The sequence below is a fragment of the Taudactylus pleione genome, unplaced genomic scaffold (genome assembly GCF_031769625.1).
Source record: "Taudactylus pleione unplaced genomic scaffold, aTauple2 ptg000487l, whole genome shotgun sequence".
Lineage (NCBI taxonomy): Eukaryota > Metazoa > Chordata > Amphibia > Anura > Myobatrachidae > Taudactylus > Taudactylus pleione.
In genome coordinates, this window is record NW_028284889.1 from 6,613,479 (window position 1) to 6,633,227 (window position 19,749).

At 44.1% G+C, this 19,749-nt stretch overlaps 1 protein-coding gene across 2 annotated transcripts in view; it reads right to left on the reverse strand.

The window, feature by feature from the left end:
* The window catches only part of VPS53 (VPS53 subunit of GARP complex), a 235,492-nt gene that overhangs the window by 11,448 nt on the left and 204,295 nt on the right, over window positions 1–19,749 (reverse strand). For both annotated transcript variants that reach the window (XM_088449555.1, XM_088449556.1), the window contains one exon: window positions 10,376–10,480. In XM_088449555.1, coding sequence (XP_088305681.1) covers window positions 10,376–10,480 — 105 coding nt within the window. The remainder of the gene's footprint in view (window positions 1–10,375; window positions 10,481–19,749) is intronic.

A 19,749-nucleotide genomic window follows, 5' to 3' on the forward strand; every position in this document is an offset into this window, starting at 1 on the left:
ATTTACAACAGGCCTGACCTTACTCAGAAATCGCTAACCTCGTCGAACGCAGTAAGTACTCAAGCTGCGTATGTCGTCGCAGTGGCTAATTTATGCATTCCCATGTAACAACCTTCAAGCGGACAGGCACACCTGTGTTTTTCCGACCACTCCACCTTCACCACCCTCAAACGCTGATGTCCTGTCCCTTGATCTGCGATGCGTTTGTATCTGCGTAGGTGATCGCAGTGCGATCGCAATGCCAACTCACGCACGCGCACTGCAGTGCATACGCGCATGGGCAGTATGTACGATCGACCGATCTGCGTAGGCTGTTGCGGTTGCGATCCGTAGTTAATCAGGCCTGAAATACCATTGTTTCCCTGGACCATCTTGTAGAAAAAAATATCTAGAAACCCAGAAAAAAATAATTTTAAAATGCCAATAAAAACAACTTACTGAAATTGTAGAATTTCTGGCTATAAGTATGACCAAGTATAAGAGTATATACATGACCCTTCTGAAAAGATTTTGATTCGTAAATCCACTCTTTTAGATTCAGGTGTTATGGGTAATTTACCAGACCATGATAGTGTAGGACTGGTCTCACAGGTGGAAGGAGAGGTTCTCCTACCATAAAAAAAAAATACTACTTTGGTCTTATCTCGCTTGATTTAGAACAGCAGCTATGGTATTAATGCAAGTGGAGTGAATTTCACAAATGTCTCACTTGATTCCAGATATTTGAAGAGCATGCCACCCTTCTTAGGGATTGTACTGCTATTGCTGGTAGGATGATTCCACCTCTGAATCTTTTAAACTTCTGAAAAAAAAACCAACCCCAAGAAGTGCTTTGGACTCCTCTGGCTATCTTTCTGGTTACTGTTCTTACTTTGCAAATTAGACTGAACTGACTGAGTGTCCGATTCATAGACCGACGCTAATGCAATCGCAGCTGTGTTTTCATATGCAATACAGCTGCGAAAATATGTTAATGTCTGCAAAGATCACCTGAGCAAAAATACGCCCACTGCTGTCTTCTTACCTACGTGCGACGACGCATACCTGTGTAAATATCGGTACCATTGGTGGCCATCTTGCCCTTGTGGCAGGTCTGACCAGTCGCAATACACAGTAGTAAAATGGCTGCCCAATCTTTTGGAAACCAATCTATAGTATTTACTGTAAAAAAAACATTTATTGCCACAATTCCACATACAAAAAATATGTACACATGCAACAATATAAAATCACAATGGATACAATTTAGCATATAATCCTTTCACGAGATACTGTATTAAAATAGTTTAACATTGTCCCGTAATTGGATACTAATGTCTCTTCAGTTAGTGAAGAGTGGGAAATGACCACATCCATGCACTGTCTCCTCACTGGGAATTGGTGCTGCTGTATGGATCTCCGGCAATTCGGACTTGTGACCTGATGTCAGGCTCCAATGTCCAGAGTGTTAACGGACCGTTACACAATAAAGGTAAAAGACAAGTAAAGTCTGTTATATCCAGGCACCCAGCTAGTCTCCGGTACCCTCTGTACTTTGTACTCTGGCAGGGACAGGGCACCCGTGGTAATCAAAGTGCCTGATAGTGTGATTCAGAACCCAGCTTCTGAGGCTGAGACAGGCTCGAGGTATCACTGGTGCCTGGTTAGTAGATGGAAATTCACACTGCAGCGTGTGCTGTTAAGTCAGGTCAGGTAAAGCCGAGCCGGTACCCAGCTCTATCAAACAGCAAAAACCAGGTATAAGTGGCAAATGTTCAGTCCCCTGTGGGGAATAATGGATAAATATCCTGAGGTAGTTAGACCAGTTGCTGACTCGGGAGCTCTCCTCTCACTCAGAGCTGCATATGCACTCTCAGTGGCTAATTTATGCACATCCGTGTAACGGCGTTAGACGGACAGGCACACCTCTGTTTTTGTGCCACAGCCCCAAACGATGACAACCTGTGAAACACCGTGCGATGTGTTCCGAAGTGCATCCGTAATCGGAATGTGAACGAAGTGCTCGCGCTGCTTATACGCTTGCGCAATTGTAAACAATCGCTCTGTGTAAGTAATCGCCATTGCCGATAGGGCAAATAATGATTTTGAAGGGCTGTTATAAATTGTGTTGTGAACTGGTAGTGAGATGAGTTTCACTAAAGCAGTGGTTCCCAAACCGTGTGCCTAGGCACCCTGGGGTGCCTCGGGACACTTGCAGGGGTGCCTAAGGTTGGTGGTCTAGCACAAGATCAAATTATTTATGGTCAATGTAATTTAAATATGTGGACAAACAAAAGTGCAAACCCGTCCACCACCACATAACTGACCCTAAGGATGACAGGTAAGCACAATTTACTGTACTTCACTACATTTTTTTCCGAATTTCTCATCAACAACACTTGGCTTAGGGGTGCCGTGAAAACATTGCTGATACTCTAGGGTGCCGTGATTCAAAAAAGTTTGGGAACCACTGCACTAGAGTATGAACTAGGTAAGGATATAATGAGATGCCTATGACGGGCTGCAAAAAAGTTATTAAATGCAAGCTATTTGGTTGTTTAAGGGCATGTACCATCAGTGCTTAAGCATGACTGTGGGCGTATGCAGCATAGATGGTCAGTGCTTATGCATGACTGTGATTATATGAAGCACAGGTGGTCAGTGCTTAAGCATGACTGTGGGCGTATGCAGCATAGATGGTCAGTGCTTATGCATGACTGTGATTATATGAAGCACAGGTGGTCAGTGCTTAAGCATGACTGTGGGCGTATGCAGCATAGATGGTCAGTGCTTATGCATGACTGTGATTATATGAAGCACAGGTGGTCAGTGCTTAAGCATGACTGTGGGCGTATGAAGCATAGATGGTCAGTGCTTATGCATGACTGTGATTATATGAAGCACAGGTGGTCAGTGCTTAAGCATGACTGTGGGCGTATGCAGCATAGATGGTCAGTGCTTATGCATGACTGTGATTATATGAAGCACAGGTGGTCAGTGCTTAAGCATGACTGTGGGCGTATGCAGCATAGATGGTCAGTGCTTATGCATGACTGTGATTATATGAAGCACAGGTGGTCAGTGCTTAAGCATGACTGTGGGCGTATGCAGCATAGATGGTCAGTGCTTATGCATGACTGTGATTATATGAAGCACAGGTGGTCAGTGCTTAAGCATGACTGTGGGCGTATGAAGCATAGATGGTCAGTGCTTATGCATGACTGTGATTATATGAAGCACAGGTGGTCAGTGCTTAAGCATGACTGTGGGCGTATGAAGCAGATGGTTAGTGCTTATGCATGACTGTGATTATATGAAGCACAGGTGGTCAGTGCTTAAGCATGACTGTGGGCGTATGCAGCATAGATGGTCAGTGCTTATGCATGACTGTGATTATATGAAGCACAGGTGGTCAGTGCTTAAGCATGACTGTGGGCGTATGAAGCAGATGGTTAGTGCTTATGCATGACTGTGATTATATGAAGCACAGATGGTCAGTGCTTAAGCATGACTGTGGGCGTATGCAGCATAGATGGTCAGTGCTTATGCATGACTGTGATTATATGAAGCACAGGTGGTCAGTGCTTAAGCATGACTGTGGGCGTATGCAGCATAGATGGTCAGTGCTTATGCATGACTGTGATTATATGAAGCACAGGTGGTCAGTGCTTAAGCATGACTGTGGGCGTATGAAGCATAGATGGTCAGTGCTTATGCATGACTGTGATTATATGAAGCACAGGTGGTCAGTGCTTAAGCATGACTGTGGGCGTATGAAGCAGATGGTTAGTGCTTATGCATGACTGTGATTATATGAAGCACAGGTGGTCAGTGCTTAAGCATGACTGTGGGCGTATGAAGCATAGATGGTCAGTGCTTATGCATGACTGTGATTATATGAAGCACAGGTGGTCAGTGCTTAAGCATGACTGTGGGCGTATGAAGCAGATGGTTAGTGCTTATGCATGACTGTGATTATATGAAGCACAGATGGTCAGTGCTTAAGCATGACTGTGGGCGTATGCAGCATAGATGGTCAGTGCTTATGCATGACTGTGATTATATGAAGCACAGGTGGTCAGTGCTTAAGCATGACTGTGGGCGTATGAAGCAGATGGTTAGTGCTTATGCATGACTGTGATTATATGAAGCACAGATGGTCAGTGCTTAAGCATGACTGTGGGCGTATGCAGCATAGATGGTCAGTGCTTATGCATGACTGTGATTATATGAAGCACAGGTGGTCAGTGCTTAAGCATGACTGTGGGCGTATGCAGCATAGATGGTCAGTGCTTATGCATGACTGTGATTATATGAAGCACAGGTGGTCAGTGCTTAAGCATGACTGTGGGCGTATGAAGCATAGATGGTCAGTGCTTATGCATGACTGTGATTATATGAAGCACAGGTGGTCAGTGCTTAAGCATGACTGTGGGCGTATGCAGCATAGATGGTCAGTGCTTATGCATGACTGTGATTATATGAAGCACAGGTGGTCAGTGCTTAAGCATGACTGTGGGCGTATGAAGCATAGATGGTCAGTGCTTATGCATGACTGTGGGTATATGAAGCACAGATGGTCAGTGCTTAAGCATGACTGTGGGCGTATGAAGAGGTCAGTGCTTAGGCATGACTGTGCAAGTATGAAGCACAGATGTTCAGTGCATAGACATAACTGTGCGCAGTTGGAGCACAGGTTGTCAGTGCTTAGATTTGGCATTATAATCTCTACTCCACCTTGCCTGTGCCATAAGTGCTGCCTGGCGAGTATGATTTGCCTATCTTAAAATTGGTGTAAGAACTGCAGGAACTTCCACGATTGTCCTGTTTTGTAGTAGCAGCTGTGCCATCAAATCGTAGCACCTAAATTTGGCCAGATTTTTAGACTAGACATCTGTTAGTAGCATTTCTGTATTTCTGAGTCCAAGTTATTCATTCATACTTTCATAGTTCTATCCACTAAGACCATCAATACTGCAGGTCCAGAGTGGCTCTCACAGCAAAAGGAACCTTCTCAATTTTGTTTACCTACCCATAGGTAGGAGCACAATCCTCTAATGGAGTGATAGGTCTCCTGCAAAAGCTCACAATGATTGCACTCATTTCAAAGTCTGCATTTCAGTGAACCAATGAACGCAAGAATGCAGTCATCATTTTAAAATTCATAATGTCAAGCATTATGATGTTGATATTGTTGAAATGTTGATATGGAACATGTCATTATTTGAAGAATGTCGACATGTAAAATGTCGACATTAGCAGAATGCCGACAGGCTATAGGGGGAAGTTATACTTAGGCAGCAAAGGGGGGCATGATAGTTAGGCTGCTGGAAGTGAGAGTTATAGGTAGGCATTAGGAGGAGAGTTAGGATCAGGGTTAGCAGCGATACTCCCCGCTGGATTCCAGAAGTCATCATTGTGTCACCACCAGACTTGGAAGATACTGCTGGAGCCACCTGATACGCCAAATAAGGTAAGCCACTGCTGGACCACCAGGAACACTTTGATGACATTCTAATTGTGTCAACATGATGAATGTAGATGTAGTGTTCATTCTAGCACTCTGCACATGTCAAAACCCGTGCAGTTCCTCTTTCTGGCCTGGGGTGTCGCTCTCTGCTTTGGTGCTTCTAGCACACTGGTCTGTATCTCAACAGTTTGTTGCATCAGTTGAGTGTGCTAGAAGAACCTGTGCTAGAAGAACCTGTGCTAGAAGAACGCTAGTAGACGTGATCGATGCAGACATTACGACCATGTCAACATGATGCAGGTCGACAAAATATACCGAACCCAAAGATGCTTAAGATTGTGTAGCCTATTGTCTAATAGTTTACATTCTCAGAAATCACTACATGTATCATTGGGTAATCAAGAAACTTTCATCAAGGCTTAAAAACAAAAACACACTAACACCTAACTTTCAGGATATAATGTTAAAGGAAGACATCTCCCCCCTCTTACCCTCAGAATACTTACTTGGTAACTAGTCCTCTTTTTATTTACAATTACTATTCATGTGACTATTTTTTTTATCTTAAAAGCATAACAGAGAACATGTCCCAGGGTTTACACAATGGCGGTGATTAATGGATCTTTGGTAGCTGCTCTAGTGTCAAACTCCATGGCAGCAAAATGGTAATGAAAGAAGGAGGTGGGAGAGCCACCATTTTGAATCCCAGCCAAGTGCAAACCCTGCATGACCATCTGAAAAGAGTTTAGAAAAATATACTTCAGGGACACTAACCTTCCGCAATGGCTTTCCCAAAGAGCATAACAGTGTCACATTCAGCCGGGGGTTTCCTTAAGAACTGTACACCAGTGCATCAAGTTACCACTTCTGCTGCCTCACAAAAGTGTTTATCTAGAGCAGTGGTGTCAAACTCGGGCCCTTCAGCTAAAGTGGAACTACACATGCCAGCATGCACTGCCAGAGTTTACATATTAGAGCATGCTAAAACTGTGGCAGGGCATGCTGGGATATGCAGTCCCACAGCAGCTGGAGGGCCCGAGTTTGACACCACTGATCTAGAGAGTGCCTGCCCCAGCTAGACAGGAAAAAGGGCATGGGAGGAAGTGGTCTTATTCATCTGTCTATTTTCAGAAAGTATGGGAGTTAACCCAATACTTAATGTTGCCATGAAAGGATGAAGGGGAAATAACAATAGAATCCAAAACATATTTGACACAGTAAATTATTAAATATTCATTGTTTATCACAATTACTTTTTACGGTATATTTAGCTTTTATTCATATCTTTCTCATCCGTATTTGTGCAGTACTGAAGTGGGTAGAAAAAAACACTGGAATGTTCACCTCAACAGTGACCTATTCACTCATGTGATATTATGAAGTTAAGTCTGCATGTGACAGGAGGAGTGTCACGATGTGACTAGGGGAATAGTGCAAACAGACAGTTAAATAGCGCAAGGCATACAGTACTGTAGGTCTCCAATACATTGATGGAAGTCTCCAGGTCCTTATTATACAGCTTGAGTTCGACTTATATAACATTCTAGCAGTGTTTCAGATTCCATTTGTTAACAGGAAGCTAAAATATTAAAATAAAATATAAAAAGTAACAAAAACATCTACATTTTAAAAAGACAACTGGAATAATAAATCTGAAACAGTTATTTTTCCAGACATATTTTATGGGTTGTTATCTCCAAAGGACACTGAAATTCTGTATAAATACTTTACTTGAAATATGAGAGCCCTGCAGCAATCATTCTCTTGCTGGTCTAAGAGACTTGTATAACAAATTCAAACAGGAAAAGAAGGGATATCATCATATTACAAATGCAATAATAATACTGATAAGTAAAAGTTCAATTATGCATGGCTGTAATTAAAGGGGGCACAGGGGCATATTTATAATGGGTGCAAGATGTGTGGTGCACACGGGCCCCTGGGTCCAGGGGGGGCCCGCACACCACACACCCTGCACTCATACTTTTTTTTATACTTGCCTCTCTGAAGTCCCATAGAGTAGCGCTACACAAAACGCCTGGCAAATGGCGTTTTGCGCATGCGCAGTAGGAAATCACCGGGAAAATGGCTGCCGCATAATTTTCCCGATGACCTGTGCATGCGCAGTAGACTCCGCCTGGAGTCTACTGCTGTCAGTACGCTGATGGCAGCCAGGGAGAGAACCAGGGCCCCCTCCTCTCTTTATACGCCCCTAAGGGGACAGTAAACTGTTTACAAGTTATTCATAACTTGCCACATGTAGGCAGGTTATACTACTTGCTGTACTAATGCAAAAGTAAATATCTATTGGCATGAATAGATTAGTGTCAGTCAAAGGCCAAATTAAACAGTCACCATATTTGCTTAATGCTACTAATTGGTAAACTTCAAACAAAGCGTCTGCCTCCAGGACCAGAGAGAGCAATGACTGGTCTGGACGAACGGGGGAGGTGTGACCAAATCATGGGGTAGTGGCCAATTTGCCCCTTCCTTCATACCAAGAGCGTAACAACAACCAAATCAACCAAAGCCAGGGGCATTCCTCCCTCTGTGTCCCTGCTGGGCCCCTTACACAAACTCAAGCCCACAGTGTCGTAACTATAAATATTGCTCCTCCTGCCAAAAAAGTTTCAGGCGCCCCCCCCCCCCCCGCCCATAAAACATACACACCCAAAGACAACGTTTAAGGTGTGTGTTCATGATACAGTAATGTCCCTTACACATTATGACACTAAGTAATGCCCCTTATAACACATTATGCCACACCGTAATGCTCCTTATAACACATTATGCCACACCATAATGCGTCGCATCACACATGACACACAGTAATGCCCTTATAACAAATTATGCCACACCGTAATGCCCCTTACAACACATTATGCCACACATTATGCCCCTTATAACACACAATAATGCTTTAACACATTATGCCACACTAAGTAATACCCCTAATAGCACATTGTGCCACACAGTAATGTCCCTTACACATTATGCCACACAGTAAGGCCCATTACATCCCACCCTGAAAGATCTACTTCACCAACCCTCCTCTCCTGCCAGTCTGTCACCACCGCTCAAGACAAGTTGCACAGTTTCTATGTCCGTGTAGAACCAGATTATTGGGAACATAGCTTATAACCTGTAAACTGCGTGTATGAAATTAGTGCCCCTTATACAGTGCACCCTGTAGTTGTGCCCCTTATGCAATGCCCCTGGACTAGTGCCTCTTTTTGCAATTGCCCCCTGTAGTAGTGCCCCTTATGCAATACCCCCTGTAGTAGTGCCCCTTATGCAATACCCCCTGTAGTAGTGCCCCTTATGCAATGCCCCCTGTAGCAGCGCCCCTTATGCAATGCCCCACCCCCAGTACCTACCTGATCCCAGTATTTGCCTGACACCATGCAGCCGTCGTCTGGGCTGTTGTTCCCGCTGCCGTGCTGACTGGATCTAACTTGATCCAGCACTCCCGTCGCGGGTGACATCATGACGTCACCCGCGCACTGCATCACTGGGACCGCTGGCTTCTGAAGCGATCAGAAGGTTCCTTAGCCACTGATCACTCCAGAGGCCAGCGTTCACAGTTGCAGTGGTGAAGCAACAGCTCTTTTGGCGCCCACAAGCCCCCCGGGGGCTATGGGGCCCGTAGTTAAGCCACTGCAATTAGTACCTGCTTGCCCCCTCCCCATCTCAGCACCCCTGTCCGTCTCTATTATCTAATTAACTCTTAGCTTGGATTCTCAAAAATACTGCCTCACCTTACAAAGTAATTGTTCTATTTTTTGCAGGCAACAGTTGTTGTTTTCGCTAATTGAAGTAGATATGGACTCTCAGACAATCCTCCATAGTATTATAATGCCCTATTATTCTATGGGATATTTTGGGATCAAATTTAAAATAGAAGGTAAGCGATTATCTTCTCATTGCCGTATAGGCGACAATGATGATACGTACAATGATGATATGGGCTTTCTGGGTCATTTCAAGGCATTTTATATTCGAAGTGAGATGTCCTCTCAATAGGTACAGGTAATGCAAAGCTTGTACAAAAGAACAAACAAAAAATAAAGGAACCTTGCTGAGTCTTCCAGCATTTAGAGTGCAAATAGTCTGGTTGCCATGCTTATTGCTGCTCAGCTAACTCCTTGTTCCAACCAATTAATTGCTTTATACCAGCAAGAAGCCTGGGCATGGGGTTGGTGTAGGAAGGACAGAGCATTGCTTGCGGTAGGGTATGGTCTGCCACAAGTGCTGCAATCGCATCCGATGGTACTCGATAGTACCGATGGTTGCATACACTTCCTGGAGATGACGTGCGCTAGTGGGCGTCTTAAGACTGGCTGATAGGAGTCTGCATACACTGAGCGATAGCACGCCAAGACACAGTGGGCGTGCTAATGCCTTGCCGTGCGATCGCCTGCCTCCCCAAATTTGCGTTTTTTGTGGGATTCCTCTCATTCTTGTAACTTGGAGAGAAAATAAGGGACTGACTGGTGGGAGTGATTTGTTTTCACAGAAAGATTAACAGTTTTTCTTTACATTACATACATTTAGGCTGTCTTTAACCTTATTTGTAAGGATCTGAAATCTTAAAACGTAGAAAATGTATATTAAGTTTTATTTTCAGTACACCAAAATAATTGCATTTTTTCCACATATTTCTAGAATAAAAAACAGCCCTTGAAGGCAAATTCTCAGACAGTGTACTCTACGGCTACTGCATAGTTAAAATATTATATCCTCTCCAATTGCACAACTAGCTGAGGCTGAACCTCAATAACACATACAAATCATACATGTGGTTAAGGATCCATTCTATTGAATCAACAGATGGACTCTCTTGAAATGGCATGTTATTTTAAATGTGACATGAGACAGCTATGCTCAAACAGGGTATCTCAGAGTCCCTTCATGTGCTCCTCTTACCTTCATTTCCAATATCTTTTGAAAAGTCTCCGTGTTACAATCAGCGAGCAGTTTGATGTAATTATCCACAAACACAACAGAAGGTTCATGTGGCGCCATCACTACCTGGAGAGGCAGGAAACAAGCAGGTATAGAGTTACACATGTCACACATATGCATTCCAAATGGCATACTCGTGTTTTCTTCTTAGCTTGAGATTAACTAGAAAATGAAATTACAGATGATAGACACTTTTACAGTCCCATCTTGAGCTGCAGCATCATTGTTAACCCTGCACTTTCCTATTAATCTACCAATGTGAATATTGTATTTCGATATCTTAAGGCTGCACAGTTATCAGTCAAACCTTGCTCAGTTAGTAAAAACCTAATAACATGGCAAAATGCTGCACAGGAGTGAAAGAGTATAATGGATACAAAAAATATGAATTTACTCACCGTAAAATCTCTTCTTTGGAGTCCATCTGGGGGATTCCATTACTCCTGGGTTATGCGCAGTGAGGTGTGGTGTTGGACAGTAGCTTATTGAAACTGGTTCCTACTCCCTATATAATCTCTCCCCTTTCACCTTTAGCTCAGTCTATGTTTAAAAAAGACAGAGAAAGACCCATGGAAGAACTGAGAAACCAGAGACCAGCAGGTATCTAGCATGAAATCAAACAAAAAGAGGGATCCCGGCATCCCCCAGATGGACTCCAAGGAATAGATTTTACGGTGAGTAAAAATCTTATTTCCTTTTCCACCCATCTAGGGCACAGGTTCTCAAACTCGGTCTTCAGCATCCCAAACAGTGCATGTTTTCCAGGTCTCCTCACATAATCAAGTGAAATAACTCACTCCACCTGTGAAACTTTAAAAATGTGTCAGTGAGTAATGAATACACCTGTGCACCTGCTAGGTGACCTGGAAAATGTGAACTGTGTGGGGTCCAGAGGACAGAGTTTGATAACCACTAGGGGATGCCATCACTTCTGGGATATATCAAAGCAAGCCAATTAAGGGAGGGGGGGGAGGGCATAGGAACCAACTGCTCCATGAATTTTCTGCCAAACACTTGCATCCCTTCCGCCAAATATATGGAAGCGGTAACATTTTGTAAAAGGCACCATGCCGTACAGCCCAAGAAGCCCCAACAGCACGAGTTGAGTGAGCGCGAATTGAGGCCGGAACCGCACATTCGAGGACAAATATGCCTGCCAAATTGCAGAAGGGACCCATCTAGCGATGGATCCTTTTGAGGCAGGACAGCCTCTTTTTGGTGCATCAATCAACACCAACAGGGAATCCGCACGCCTCAAAGACGCACTACAGTCCAAGTAAATGCATAGTGCACGTACCACATCCAACAGTGCTAAGGAAGAAACTTCAGTAGTCACTGAATCCTGGCAAAAAGCGGAGATTTACAGGAAACAACCGCTAACCCAGATACCCTTTTGGCTGAGGGAATGGCCAAAAGGAAAACCACCTTCAAAGTAAGATATCACAATTCTACAGATTCTCAAGGCTCAAAGGCTGCCTATTGAAGTGCCTCCAAAACTAAATTCAAGTCCCAAGGAGGAACCGGTGGGACATAAAGAGGCTGAATGCAAAGAACCACCTGCAAGAAGGTCTGAACTTCAGGAATGGTGGCCAATTTCCTTTGAAACAGGATTGACAGGGCCAAAATTTGTCCTTTAAGAGAGGACAATCTAAGACCCTTAACCAATCCCTCTTGCAGAAAAGACGAGAGACGAGATACTTGGAATCTTTCAGGTTTGAACTTGTGTTGTTCACACCAAGAAATATATATCTTTCATTTTTTATGATAAATCTGGGAAGTAACTGGTTTGCGAGCCTGCATCATGGTTTTCACCGCAGATTCTGAAAACCCTTTGGCACTCAAAATATAGGATTCAAGAACCATGCAGTCAAAGCCAAGCGAGGCAAATCGGGGGACAGCATGGACCGTGAAGTAACAGATCTGGATGCAGGGGCAGACTATACGTAACGTCTGACAACATGGTGCGAAGAACTGTGTACCAATGATGGCCAGTCTGGAGCCACCAGAGTGATGGCTGTGCCACTGATAGAATCCACTGAATTACCTTTGGTAACACTACCAGAGGAGGAAAGATGTATCCCAGCTGGAACACCCAAGGTGCTGTCATGGCATCCACCAGAGATGCCTGAGGATCTCGGGACCAAGTCCCATATCTTGGAAGCTTCTTGTTGAGACGAGAAGCCATTAGATCTATGTCTGGAGATCCCCATCTGGCAACTATTTCTGCAAACACCTACTGGTGCAATTCCCATTCCCCTGGATGCACATTGTGGCATCTCAAGAAGTCCGCCTTCCAGTTGTCCACCCCTGGAATGTAAATTGCAGAAATAGCTGGAACCCAATTTTCTGCCCAATGAAGGATGTGAGAAACCTCCCTCATGCTAGCCAGCTGCGTGAGCCACCCTGTTTGTTTATGTAAGCAATTGCCATGGCATTGTCTGATTAATTTTGCACTGGTAAATTCCTTAAATGGCATTGAGCCTGAAACAATGCATATCGAATTGCCCTTAATTTCAGGATATTGATGGAAAGAGAGGCTTCCTGGATAGACCAAAGACCCTGCAAGTATCTGTCTAGAACCACCGCACCACAGCCTGTTAGGCTGGCATCTGCGGTGACAATGGTCCAATTGTTCAGATTTGCATCCTGTAGCCACTATCGGAGAGACTGTCGGGTAGGCAGAGATAATCTGAACATCTGCCTGATTAATCGAGGGTCTGGCTTCACTCATCAATGAAGCAATTGGTTTCGTAGTGGACGTGCGTAAAATCTGGCAAAAGGAACGGCTTCGAATGAAGCCACCATTTTTCACAGTATCTGCATAGCCCCGAGAACTGAGATAAGAGACATCTGTAAAATGGTCCTTATTCTGGATTACAGATCCAGAATCTTTGCCTGAGGAAGAAACACTCTGACACTGGGTGTCGAAGAGAAGACCCAATAATACCATCCTCTGAGATGGAATTAAATTTGATTTTGGAAAATTGATGATCCAGTCGAATCTTTGGAGCATGCCTAAAGTAATCTGAAGATGTTGTTGCAATAAGGCTATTGTGGAAGCCCCTAGGAAAAAATCATCCAGATAAGCCAATACATTTATTCCCCCACTACTAAGTAGGGAGATCAAGTGTAACCTTTGTAAAGACTCTGGGAGTGGTGGCCAAACCGACTTGCAGAGCCTGAAACTGAAAAGGCCGATGCCCACTGCAAAACGCAGATGTTGATGACCTCTCCATATAGGAATATGAAGGTAGGCATCCTTGATATCTATGGTGGCCAGATAATTCCTCTACCTCCATGGAATAAATGACTGACCTTATTGACTCCATCTTGAAAATGTCTAAATGGAGATAAGCATTTAACCCCCTGAGGTTGAGAAATGGACGAAATGACACGTCTGGTTTGTCTACCAAGAAAAGACTTGAGTAGAACCCCAGGCCTTGCTGTAGTAACGGAACCGGAATAATAACTCCAGAATCGGAAAGCAAGTCTAACCAATACAGATAGATACCTAAATTTCTATGGAAAAAGTGTAGCACTGATTGAATAGCAAAACCAAGGAGAGGCTAATTAAGACTCTAATTCACCCATCTGTTAAATGCAAAAAAAACCCCTGGACTCCTAAAAGTTCAATTCTTTGCAAAAACCAAAGGCAGGAATTTAGGCAGTTACCCTGTAGGTAACTGCCAAAATTCCTGATAAAAAGTGCAGTAAAAAAAAGTTGCTTATATACTATAAGCCCAGAAACCACCATGTTAACACTCATAAGTAATAATCCTAGTTAACTGCTTATCTTGTTAGTAAACAGCCATCCCCCTGTATCTGCTGTGAGCTCCCCCACACAGAACTTCAGCCGCTCTCATCAGATGTTAGGCTGCATGACATTGCAGGAGTGTGAGCTGCTTGCCAATGAAATACCTGGGAGAGTTGTGGCTGGGTGCAGCATCCTGCTCACTCAAGACACATGATGTATTCATAGCTACCGGCGTTCCCTGGAGACTATCAAGGGAATGATTACATCACCCACGGTGCTGCCACATGTGAAGCAGCGCAGTGTCCTGGAACTAATCAAGCCTCTCTAACCCCCAAAAGCCAGCATGTTGCTGCTCTGTAATTCCCTCCGGCGGCCCTCCAAGGAAACAGTCGGGGACTGAAAGCGGCATGGTGCTGTGGAAGCCCCGGGGAGGTGTGAGACATGCCGGCTCTACAGTGCATGTGAATAATAACAAACCTGGCCAATCTGCTCACAAGCAGTGTGCCAGGAAGCAGTACATAAAGGCAACAAGGTATTTTATACATATCTGTAAAAAGCTAACCTTCTCTTTGCCAGCTGCCCCCTCAGATGTGTGTCTGGTATGGAGAGAGACCCAGGGACTATGTAGTTTGGTGACTCTCTCAGGGGCAGTCTTTAGAGTGGGATACAGGATTCACACAAACCTCTATTCTACAGAACTCCCAGTGCTTGTCGCATGTTGCCAGGTACTAAGCACCCAAACCAAATATCACAATAAAGAAATAAAACCTAACTAAAAGCTAGGACCTAGCCAGTGCCTTACTCCAAGGCACTAAAATCAAGACTGAGCTTAGGGTGAAACGGGAGGGGTTATATAGGGAGTGGGAGCCAGTTTCAATTAGCTAGTGTCCAACTCCACACCTCACTACGCATAACCCAGAAGTAATTGCATCCACCAGATAGATGAAAAAGGAATAGTTTGTTTATTTCAGACTATTATTTAAATCAATTATACAAATCCTTATAAGTGTATTGAAAGCTAATTACACACAAAAATTAAAATGTAGTTTTGGGTATATGTAAGAGAAATTTAAATATAAAACCTCCAACCACTCCTGGGTGGAGGTTTCTATCAGCAAGAGAATCTTCAGTGCTGAATTGAATTCACCACATCAGGGAATTGCACATAAGTAACATTTTGGGGGAGATTTATCAAGTATTCTAAAGACAAGTGGAGGTGTTACCCATAGCACATCATATACTAGCTATCATGTATCTAGAACATTCTATAAAGAGAGATAGCATGATTAATTGCTATGGGTAACATCTCCACTTGACCTTCTTAGAGAGTTTAATAAATGTCCCCATTTGGGTTTTAACTTATGTTGTTTAATGTCACATAAAAATAACTTTCTTTTGGGGAGCAATAAGCCTTTAACATCAGATAGTGGCTTTCTTTGCTCTGTAAGTACAATGATTTTGTCCATTCTGTGCTCCTCTCCTCGTCTGTGACCCAGGGTTGGACTGGCCCACAGGAATACAGGGGAAACCCCCCGGTGGGCCCCACTTCTGAGGGCCCCACCCTCTCATCTCGGGGTCATGTTCCAGACTGTGCACTGAATTGTCTGTATACGTATAGATTCTAATCACAAAATCTAGAAGTAAAGAGGAAATCATTGCCTGCACACCTGCTGCATTATTTACAGTATTTATTCTTCCTAACTCACTTACACGTACATTGGATTACGCTCTTGTGGTAAGTAATGCTAGGTATAAACAGGCCGAAAAATGGCCGATCAATTGATTAGCCAATATATCTGTTTGCCATCGGCCAGTGTGTAGAGGCCAGATGTCTGAACGACTTCGTTCACAGACATATTGCACTGGCCGACTTACAGTACAAAATAGGACAAGGACATGGATAATATACATTGATACATAAGTGACCATAACACCTAGATATGCAACAGAGCGCAAGCAACCAAGTGTTAGGTGCCCTGGTGGGGGGTAAGAAGTAGGTGAAAGTAAAGTAAGGAGAAGCACAAGAGGGTAGAAGCCCTGCTCGTAAGAGCTTACATTCCAAAGGGGAGGGGCAGACAAACAGGTGTGACACAGATGGGGTAAACGGAGGAAGAAGCATGTTGCAGCAAGTTAGGATGGGAGCTGGAAGGCTTTGATGAAGTAGTGGTTCTTGAGAGCCCATTTGAAGGATTGTAAAGAGGAGGAGAGTCTGATAGGGAGAGGGAGAGAGTTCCAAAGGTTGGGAGCAGCACGGGCAAAATCTTGGAGGCGGGTGTGGGAGGAAGTAATCAGTTGGCGGCGTGCATTAGTTGAGCGAAGGGGGCGGCCAGGAGAGTGGAGGGAGATAAGGTCAGAGATGTAAATGGGAGAGGAATGGGTGAGGGCTTTGTAAGCAAGTGTGAGAACCTTGAATTGGGTTCTAAAAGGGAAGGGGAGCCAGTGGAGGGCTTGTAGGAGAGGGGAGGCAGATGTAGAGCGTTTGGAGAGGAAGATGAGTCTAGCAGCAGCATTGAGGACAGACTGGAGAGGAGAGAGATGGGAGTTGGGGAGGCCAGATAGGAGGAGGTTACAGTAGTCCAATCTGGATATGACCAGTGAGTGTATGAGGGTTTTGGTGGCATCCTGGGTGAGAAGGGGTCTAATCTTGGAAATATTTTTGAGATGGAAATGACAGGACTGTGAGAGGCTCTGGATATGTGGTTTGTAGGAGAGGGAGGAGTCCAGGATAACTCCAAGACAGCGCACTTTGGGGCTAGAAGAGATAGTTGTGCCATCAATTGTTAAAGAGATAGTGGGAAGTGAGGTTATGTTGGAGGGAGGGAAAATGATCAGCTCAGTCTTAGACATGTTAAGTTTAAGAAATCGCTGGGACAACCAGGAAGAAATAGCAGAGAGATAGTTGGAGATATGAGTGAGGAGAGAGGGGGAGAGGTCAGGGGAGGAAAGGTAGATTTGAGTATCATCAGCATAGAGATGATAATGGAGGTCAAAAGAGCTCATGAGTTCACCTAGAGAGGACGTAAAGAGGGAGAATAGTAAAGGTCCAAGAACGGAACCTTGGGGAACACCTACTGTAAGAGGCTGTGGTGGGGAAGAGGAGTCATGAGAAGAGACAGAGAAGGACCGGTCTGAGAGGTAGGACGACAGCCAGGAGAGAGCAGTGTCACGTAAACCAAGGAAGTGAATGATTTGCAGCATGAGAGGGTGGTCAACAGTGTTGAAGGCAGCAGAGAGGTCAAGGAGAATAAGCAGAGAGTAGTGGCCCTTGGATTTGGCAGCAAGGAGGTCATTGCTGACTTTTGTGAGGGCAGTTTCAGTGGAGTGGAGAGAACAGAACCCAGACTGAAAAGGATCAAGGAGGGAGTGGGAGGAAAGAAAGGTGGTAAGGCGTTTGTAAACAACACGCTCAAGGAGCTTGGAGGCAAAAGGAAGGAGAGAGATCGGACGGTAGTTGGAGAGTGTTGGGATCAAGGGTAGGTTTTTTAAGAATGGGGGAGACTATCGCATGTTTGAATGCTGAAGGGACAGTGCCAGATGAGAGGGAGAGATTGAGGAGGTGGGCAAGATGGGAACAGGCACAAGGAGAGAGGTAGCGGAGGAGACGTGAAGGAATAGGGTTAAGGGGGGAGGTAGAAAGGGGAGAGGACCGGATGAGAGCCATGACTTCCTCTCAAGATACAGGGGAGAAGGCTGTCAGAGACGGCGAAATGGATGGAGATGGGTGATCAGGGAAAGAAGGAGGTGTAGAGCAGGGGGACTAGTGGGATGTGATGTCCTGACATATGGAATCGATTTTGGATGTAAAGTAGGCAGCAAAGTCAATGGCAGTGAGTGAGGAGGGGAGGGGTGGACAGAGGAGGGAGTTGAAGGTGGTGAAGAGACGCTGGGGATTTGAGGACTGGGACGAAATGAGGTTCTTGAAATAGGACTGTTTAGATAGGGAAAGGGCAACACTGTAGGATGAGAGCATAAATTTGAAGTGGAGAAAATCTGCCATAGAGCGTGATCTTCTCCACTGTCGCTCGGCGGTTCTTGAACACTTTTGCAGATATCTGGTGCATTTGGAATGCCAGGGTTGTAGAGTGGATCTGCAAGGGTGAGTAGTGATTTCCGGCGCAACAGAGTCCAGAGCAGAAGTAAGGGAGGCATTGTATAGGGAAGCAGCTTGTTCAGGGCAGGAGAGAGAGGATAGGGGAGAGAAGCGAGTCAAGCAGGGAAGATAAAGAAACGGCATTGATAGCCTCAAAGTTACGCTTAGTGATGGTGGCCTTTGGAGGTAGAGGAGAGGAGGGAGAGAGATATAGGTTAAAAGAGAGAAGGTAATAAACAATGGAGTGAGCAGTATATACGGGCGCCTCACACACCCTCTTTGCTGCAATAAACTCGTCACAAACAGCACCACCCTTCGGTACTAAAACATATATGAAAAAACAAGTAGTGACTGGTCAAGTGCGCACGGTGCTTTGAAAGAGAAAACAATATATATGGTACTTCCAAATAGTTTCCTGTCAAGGTCCTGTGGCGAATCCCACCGATGTAATTGACATGCAAAACATAAGAATCATCCAAACATAGTGTAATTAAGTCAAAAATTCCAAAATTTATTCACAATATTATATAAAAAATCCAAGTGATTTTTTTTCTGTATTGCTATGTATGCACAGAAATCAACCTACAATCTTCTTAAAAACTCTATAGCATAAATATTCACATATGAGGATTGCTACTCCTCTTTCCAATAAAAATGGGAAATTACCAGAAGTCCCAAAATTAAGGGCTCGTAGTTTATTAAAGGTGGAGGTCTCCGGATGGCCTCTCCCTTTTGAGTCCTTACTGAGGGAACCTCTTTCCGTAATCCCACTCCAGGCAATGATCCTGTCACAGCTTTACCACCAACGCGTTTCAGGAGTTCCTGCTCCCTTCCTCAAGGCAATGTGACACTCATAGAAAATAGGGTATATAAGATGATCCATTTGTATCGACTTCCGGGTCATAGGTCATACTAATCATATCCTCTAAAAAATACTTTTCATTATACTCGTACTTTTTCTATATTCAAAGATGTTATAGCGCTATCTTATTTCAAGATATCGACTATATATAGTTAAAAAATTATCAATTCATTTTTCAAAGGTTGCCGCCGAACCGGAAGTGCGTCTTTCCGATTTCACTAACCCTGTGTACATCAACAGTACAGTCCTTCCGTCCCATCTCTTATGCGGCGGATGGTCACGTGTTCCTGTCCTCTGGAAGCTCTGTCTGTTCCTCCCTTCTGATTCAACTGCGTCTTTACTTCCTCCACACTTCCGACTTCGTCAGCCATCTTTTGTTTGGCACGTGTATTTCTAGTAGGGAAGATCGGCATCCATTTTAAAGGAGAAAACGTTCTTTTGTGAAGTCTTTGCATTTTATTTCCCAATAAATATATATCATAAACTGGTTTAAATGATGTTTCCTTTTGTTGTCGATGATTCTCATATCTGTATTCTCTCGAATCTCTTATAAATAAAAAAATAAATACGTATTGAAAAAAACAGATATAGAAGAAAAAAGCAGATATAGAAGAAAAAAAGGGGGGGGG